General features: G+C 40.2%; 1 protein-coding gene across 1 annotated transcript; it reads left to right on the top strand.

Moving 5' to 3' along the window:
- Nucleotides 1-374: 374 nt before the first annotated feature.
- SEM1 (SEM1 26S proteasome subunit) lies at nucleotides 375-6,473 on the top strand. The gene is made up of 3 exons (XM_081834889.1): nucleotides 375-572; nucleotides 4,853-4,946; nucleotides 6,280-6,473. The coding sequence occupies exons 1-3, from the start codon at nucleotides 494-496 to the stop codon at nucleotides 6,320-6,322; spliced, it is 216 nt and encodes a 71-aa protein (XP_081691015.1). The 5' UTR covers nucleotides 375-493; the 3' UTR covers nucleotides 6,323-6,473.
- Nucleotides 6,474-8,291: the final 1,818 nt, after the last annotated feature.

Genomic DNA, 8,291 nt, shown 5'->3' with positions numbered 1-8,291 from the left:
CAATGGGCACCACCCCATCTTGTTTGGCAGAAAGGCGGGATACGAATGGCACAAACAAATATCACTATTGATGTAGGATGTAGATACAGATGTAGTTTACTGTATTGCCTGCTTTTGTTGCTTACGCCCCATTGCCTTTGCCCCCTCCCTCCGAAAAGAAAAGGGCCGAGGTAACTCCCTCCCTGCACATCCCCGCCGAGGTAACTTAAAAACAAAGAACGAGCTGGACGCGAAATAAACCGCCGTGACGCGGGACCAAGAGCGTGCAGCGCGTGGTTGTGGGGGTGGGGATGACGCCGATACGCTCTCGCGAGCGACGTCGGCGGCTAGAACGGCCAGGCCGCGCGGGAGAGGGCGCATGCGCCTTCCGCCCGCCCGCCCGCCTGCTCGCTCGCTTGCCGGCCGGCCTCCCGGTTCCGTCGCCGTCCCGTCATTCCCAGCGGGGAGCAATAGAGTGGGAGTCGCTGGCGGGCTCTAGAGCGGCGCAAGGCCGATGATGTCGGAGAAGAAACAGCCCGTCGACTTGGGGCTCTTGGAGGAGGACGACGAGTTCGAGGAGTTCCCGGCCGAAGGTAGCCTCGAACCCAAGAGGGGAGCGGCTCGTGGGGGGGGGTGCGGGCTAAGGGACGAGGACGGTGACTGTGCGCTGTTGCCTAGTGGGGGGCGGGGAGGCTTTTGGAGAGGCTGAAAACTAGGCCTCAAACCCGCCTCTGTGTGTGCGCGCGCGCGCTGTTCCCGCGAGAGGGGCCCCCTCACAGTTGGGGCTTGGTTGCTCCCCAGTAGGAGCCTCTGCGGCCTCGGGGCCTTTATCTCCCAGCATCCCTTTCGCGCCTGAGGCAGCCCACGCGCCACACATTTAAAGTACGTGACTCCTCAGACCTGCAGTTCCCAGCATCGAACTATAGTTCCCAGGATGCTTTGCCCCGCGGGGTGGGAGTGTAAGAATGCCATGTGCTTTAGATGTGCGGTGTGTTTACGCAGCGCGAGTTCCTGGCTGGCTGTCTCACCCGCATCATCCCCCCATTCCGTGTGGAAGAAACATCAGGGGTAGGCTTGAGGCATGACAGGTGGCTGGCCCGGTTTTGGACCGCTTTAAAACGCGTCTACCGCTCGGAGGATTTCTCTCCGCTTGTGGACTTTGGGCTAAACAGGGATGTGATCCGACTGTTTTCCTGGGTACAGTTGGTAGGACCAAGATCTCTCACCTGGTGAACAAAGATGCTATCCTTGATCAATAGACGTGATGGCATGTACAGAAAGCCAGTCAATGTGTGTTAAACATTTAGCAGCAGCTGTTTAATAATTGTCACTCTTGCGTATTCAGAACACCATGTTTACTATCCCCTTTAATAGCCAGGAAGAAAGCCCTGTTCATTTATAGAACTTGCTTCCAGTAAATTGTGGCAGACTCAGACTTTGCTGAATGACCAGAAATGCAGATTCTGGTTTCAGACAGTACTTGCTCAACTTTATTATGTTTCTATTACATTTGAATATGATTGGTTGATTCATTGCTGTTGCTGATCTGCTGTGGTGGTGGTGCTTTTTCAACAGTAAAACAGGATTGCACAAACAGTAGATACTGCTGACCTTAAATAAGGCTTCTGTATTATTGTATAGCTCAGCAAAACTATGTAGCGGATTTTTAAAAAGTCTGTTTCATACAATTTATTAGCAGTATTATGTTTTTAAACATCTCTGCTTTGAGGCTGAACTTGGTTATATATTTTAAAGCTTGATGCCATGCACATTGTGCTAAAAGCAGTGCCTCTACCATTTTGCTTTAATTGCATTTGCTGTGGTGCATTTGCTCAGCACTGAGAAGTGCAAAGTTTTTTTGTATAAAAATCTTGAGCTCCTGATTTGTCATATTATTTCAGCAGTCTAACTGAAAGAACCTTTAGAATTTTAGTAGTATAGGTATGAATAATAATAGCATGGGTATCAGTAAACTTCTGTGTTAAATAAACTTCAGAAGTGCACCTTCCCGTTACAGAGTTTCACAATGCAAAGTTATATTGACATATGAGAGAAAAACATTCCACAAAGAATGTTTTTATTAAAGCACCCTACATTTCAAGGGTGATTTTATTCTTACCTTTCAAATTCAACCATCTGAAATCGATTTGTTCTATTTTTGTTAAGCATTCCATTGTGGTACAGTATTAGTATTCCTTATAAGAATTCATCACATGCTAAATATTTTTGGAAATTGTAGAGAAGTGTGAAAAATAAGTTACTTAGGTATGTTAGAGCAATAAACAAAGTATACGTTGGCTTTTAAGTGTAGAAGAATTTAACAACTGTGTTATACAAGTAGTTTTAAGATCTTTGAAACGTGGGCATGTTGTAGTTAATTAATGATACAGTACTTTCAAATCCCCATAGTGCTTTATATTTTTTCATTTTATCTGGTGAAAGGAAAATAATACCACTGGATGATAATTTTACATTTGCAAGTGTGCAAATAACATCCTTTAGCTGCATGAATAATGTATAGTTACAGGCTTTCTGTCCCAGTTTTTGTGAAGATGACTGCTGCTTATAGTGCAGCAAGTTTAATCAGTAGGGAACACAAAGCGAGGTGATCATTTTATCAGCTAATGTTTCAAATCCTGCAAGTTGCACAGAACTTTGATGTGGAAACTAGTTGTCTGTTTGGAATGTTTGAGGGTGGGGAGAAGCCTCCTATCCACCACCCCCATCAGTACCTATTGTGTTACCCCGAGCTGCTGTACAGCTGGATGCACTTGGGGTTTTGCATTTTACACCGTATTAATTTTAGTGAGCATGTCTTTCAGCCCAACCCATTTGCTTTCAAGAAATTATGGTAGCTACAATGATACCAGTGATCCATATAATTTCAGTTACTGAAATAAGAATGTGTTGCAAGTTATGTTTTGCATTGCTATGTTTAGTGTTTCAACAGAGATTGATCTGTTAGAACAGGGGCTGTTGTGATCTAAAATGAATTAATGCACTCTGCTGACATTATTGTGTTCATTAATATTATAGTAATGTCAGTTGCAAGAAGCTTTTTATCAAAAACCCAGTTAAAACAAAGCAGGTCTACTCCTTGGTTAAAAACATGCTAGGCAGTAAGTTTCATTTATTCATTTATTTATGAAAAATAAATAAGCAACTTACACAAAACAAAAACTTGCAATGTGCAATATTTAAAACATAGAATAAAACATCAGAGATATGTCTAAGTACCCTGGATTTTTCCATTCCTAAATCGTAGTATGTATGTTTAGAATTTGACAGTGGTTAACATAAGTGCCAACAAACCCCTCAGCCATGATTAAGTGGAGTGAGTGGTATTTACTCCAGGGAGAGGAAAGACTGTAAGATGAGAGTCTGCTCATCTCAAGGCTGGTTAGCAGGGAGCATTACTTATTTGTTTCAGAATCATCAAAAGATTAACTTGATTCATATTTTTAATGCATGAAAGCTCAATGAGCTATATAGTAAACAAGCATGCCAAAGCCCTGAAATGCTCATATCTTGTGTCTTTTGAAAAACACCACCTAAATGTGAAACTTATACAGTAGTATTTTGGTTACAAAACCAGTGAACTGTCATAGCATAGTTACTGTGTTTTTGCATCAGGTTGCCACAGTATTGTTTAAGCACAGGACTGGTTTACTTATTGCCGTGGGTTAGAGTTCTAGAGATCAGAAATGTATTTGAAAAGCCAGTTTTTACTTTGGAAAACAGTCAAAAGACATTGCTGGAACGGGTCGCTTTTATGTCCTGAAGGATGGCTTTAGAAATGTACGGCAATACATGGTCTTTGATCGCTGCCTCTATCATTGTGTGTCTCAAATCTTACACATTTGTGCCAAGGGTTTGAAAGCCTGTTAGGAGAAAAGCCCATGGTTTAATAGCCTGAGCTCCCACTTGTTTTGCAGTGATGAAATCTGATGTGCAACTTATTCACATGTCATTTTTCAAATTCCCTGGTATTAGGGTCCCAACTGGTATTGAAGTAGTATCCATGGAGTTTAAATATATGAATAGGGACTGACCTCTCAATACTCCTTACTAGCAGGACAGAACTCTGGGCCCTTTCCCTAATAGGGTTCAACCTCTCTCTTTTTTTAAAAGCTTCCTGGGCCAGTACCTGATCTTTGGCCAGACAGCATCTAGTTTGCTGCTCTCTTATCTCTTTGCCTCATTTCCTCACCCTAGCATGTTGTCTAGGTTGCCTGATACTGACTCACCTTACTCGTTTCCTCCACCTTGAACAGAGCTGTTCAGCCTTACAAATTTGGAATATCTGTGACTAGAAATTACCAGCCAGACCTTCTAAGAGGATCAGTCTGTGAAGTGCTTCTATCATTTGACTCCAATCATGCATTTACAAACCACGAGTCTTGGCTTTGGTCCAGATCTAACCGTTAAAATACTCTCAGTTCATACCAATGGAGCTCTGTCATTTTATAAAGTGTGTATAAGATACTGGGAAAGTGGTAGATACAAGATACATGTTTTAGCCACTGTTCACTTTCAGTTTTTACCTTTGTCATTAATATTACTGCATGAACTGCAGTAAATATTGCATACTTACAGAAGAGTGGCATGAAATTACATTGTGCTCTGAATTGTATCCTTAAAGTTACATTTATTTATTTCATTTCATAAAATTGATACACTGTTTAATTGTAAAAAAACCCCTCAAAGCAGTCTCCCAAACTATAAAGCAGTAATATTATTGTTAAAACAGTTAAAAACAACTGTTTATAACACAATTAAAGGGAATGAAGCTTTCTGATATTCAAGTTACTGAAATGTTTTGCTCACAGTTTAACTATATATAAACTAAACTTGTCCTGTGTCCTTTTTTCAGATTGGGCTGGTTTAGATGAAGATGAAGATGCACATGTGTGGGAAGACAATTGGGATGATGACAATGTGGAAGATGATTTCTCCAATCAGCTAAGGTCATCTAAAAGTTTTCAGTATATACAAATAGTGAAAAAATTCCAGGCTAGAATCCCTCAAACAGGAATCAGATCCAACATGCTGGACAAAATCACATTTTGTAGCGGCTCCCATACGTAACATGGAACTTTGTGCACATCAGCAGTTGCTTTAAGTTTCAAGCTGCGTCACTTTACTGATATTTAGCCATATTGTGCACATAATAAAATAGCTGCAGTGTCAACTAGTATTAATCACTATTGAGGTACTAGCAGCTCTAAATGGGTTAAGCTCAATATCTCCAGCTGAATTTTGAGATGAAAATTGTGTTGCTGTCACTTATTGTCAGTCTGAAAAAGCAGTTTTAAGTTAATTGCAGGACTGACTATTATTTCTTATACAGCAGATATCAATAAAATAGCCAAAACTAAAGAACCATGCCAGATACATCAGAAAGAAGAGGAGGAGAAAGCATTTAATGATTGGATCATATTTCAGTTGCTTCATCTGTTTTCCTTTATCTACTGTATCTGCAAAATAACGCTTCCTGTTCTGAGATTGTTTTTTCTCTGCATATAGCTTATTTTTGTTACCTTGGCTGCATGCTTAGCAATGCCTTGCCTCCCTTTGGCCTTGAGGAGTTTGTGGCTTCCTCAGGCAAAGAAGATGGAGATACATGCACACTGAAACAACATAATTCAAAGGCTTGTGCTGCTTGTGTCTGCTTTAGCAACTCAGTAGGGGACAGGGGTGGGTGGCGAATGGATGCAACCACAGGTAGAGGGGAGAGGAAAGTTTTGGAGGAAGTAGCATAGGAGAGCTGAAGCAAGATACATATTTCATTGAACTGTTTACAACAACCTTTTACTATTGATTGGTGCAGGTGGAAATATGATAAACAGCTGGATCTAGACTAAGTTAGTTGCACATGGGTCCTGCTTAAATGAGTGTGAAAAGTTAGTTATAACTGACAGTGCAGTCATGAACTTCCTTCTAGGTAAGTGGGTATAGGATTGTAGCTTGAATGAAGTCATTTCAGTGGGAACATAGTGCAGCTTACTTTAATCTGGATCCAACCCAATATAAAAAGGATTTTATATAATGTGATTAGACTTTTCATCAGAATACTAATTGTTTCGGAAGCAAAAGGAGGAGTAATTAGAATATGTTTTGAGAGATTATATACATACATGTTGGGTTGAGCTCAGACACTTCCTGGCACTTGGGTCTCACTGATACTCAATAGAAACTTAGTCTGGTTCCAATCAAGTGTTTTTTTAATGTAAGCAAGAATTGAGTGTCTAACATTTCGCATGATTTAAATAATTTGTGTGCTTTGTTTTTACTTTACAGAGCTGAATTAGAAAAACACGGCTACAAGATGGAAACCTCATAGCTTTCAGTGATGCTGCGGTCTGGGATGGGACTGCTGTATATTGAACAGAGAAATGTTACAGAATGCTAGCTGGAAGCAGAAATACTAGAATGTCCTTTATTACCCCCCAAATTTGTTTTTGTTTTGTATGAATAAAAAATTGAATCTTAAAGGGTTTTGCATTGTCAGTATTGTTCAACTTTATTTCTGAATTACTAGTATATACAAAAATAATATTGTCAGCTATACTAAGTCTGGGTTCATTATAATGTTGACTTCCTTTACATGATACTTGAAGTCCACTGAAGCAGAGTGAATTGAAGGTTAACGACATTTTATCACTTTATATCAGAACTAGAGAAAAACTGCTGTGGTTATTGTTTACCACTTTGGGAGGAAGGGCAGAACAGAAGTTTAATAAGTCTTATACTGAAATACTTCATCTACTTTTCTTTGCTTAAACAAGTGAAACATACAAGTTAAATGCCTCTGAAGAAGGAAGTTGCATGTGAGAGACAACCTGGGTGGTTGTAAGTGGAAGCTTCTTAGTCCAATCTGCATGCTTAGTCATAGCCGTAGATGTGCTCCTGATGTGCTTACCTTCCCTGCTTAGTGGTTTGCCAGTTCTAGAATTGTCAGCTTAATGACAGTTGAAGCCACATTGTCCGAACTTTACAGCAATGAAACAAAAGTATTCCTTAGTTAACCTTGAAGTGAAGCGCAATAAAACACACAGCTGATGTTGAATGAACATACCATCCAATGCTATTTTTTTATGAGTACAAAGAGGGACAAACATTTATTCTATCTTGTCTTACAGGGCCAGCTCAGTTTAAGAGTACAGCATGGAAAGTGGTGGGAGTAACCTAATATTAGTACTAGAAACACTTTCTTTAACCTTGTTTAGCTAAATAACCTTGAGTATATCATGATGCAATTGGGTAAATATGATAATGGTACATTGCCAGCTTCTGGGGAAACACTTGGGCGGGTTTGTTGAGTCAGCCAACTCATGGTGAGCTCTGGCTAGGGTTATTTGCAGGACACCATGACTTCTGCCCTAAGCCAGTTGTTCTGGGGGAAAAAATGCCCATAGGCCACATTGGTTGTTTTGCAAAACTAGATAGTTCACCTTTAAGCAGCGCTATGCCTTTATCCAATTTTGCATGGTTTGGAGAAAGAAAGCAAATGACTACTTGAATAGCTTAGTCATACATTTATTACTCAAGATACATGAGTCATTTAATAAGTATAGAGCAAAATTCACTATCGCACAAACTGACTCAAGAACATAAATGCTTTAAGCTTTTTTCGTTCTCTTCCTCACACAGTATTTTGGCATTGTACTGGGAATTGCGAAGAAAGCAAAATGTTGGCTATAAATAACAGAAAGTAAAAGTTGGAATGAAAATCTGAGCTGACCCTTTTCGGTTTCATTACATAAAGTAAAGTCAACTAGAAGATACAGAACTTTGACTGACTAAAGCACTTCTTAGTCATCTCAAATGAATGTGTGGAAGTCACATAGCCGTTGGCACAAGCTTGCTTTCTCCTGCTCCAGAGGGTAGGACCCAAACTAATAGCTTCAAGTTAAAAGAAAAGAGATTCTGACTAAACATCAGGAAGAATTTTCTGACAGTAAGAACTGTAGCAACATATATGACTAAATGCTGGAACACTCCCTTCTTCTGACTGCCTTCAACTCCTCTAAAAGTCACCTTAATCCTAAATATGTTTGCTCCGAATGAAATTCCATGGATTTCAGTAGAATTGGTTTCTAGGTAAGCAAGCTGTATTTGTAGTGCACACACGTGTCATTGACATCTGATTGCTTCCCCTGCAACAAAACATATTCCGAATTTGCTGGCTCAAAATATATCAGTGTGCAGCAATAGTGATGAAAGGAAGAGGTGGAGATTAAAATAATACTGTATGTAGAATGAAGAATGAACAATTTATGACTTCTCTATATTTCCAGGCTCCATCAAGG

Source organism: Podarcis erhardii (assembly GCF_964252035.2).
Source record: "Podarcis erhardii genome assembly, chromosome: 12".
Taxonomy (NCBI): Eukaryota; Metazoa; Chordata; class Lepidosauria; order Squamata; family Lacertidae; genus Podarcis; species Podarcis erhardii.
This window is presented reverse-complemented; position numbering and strand designations above follow the sequence as displayed.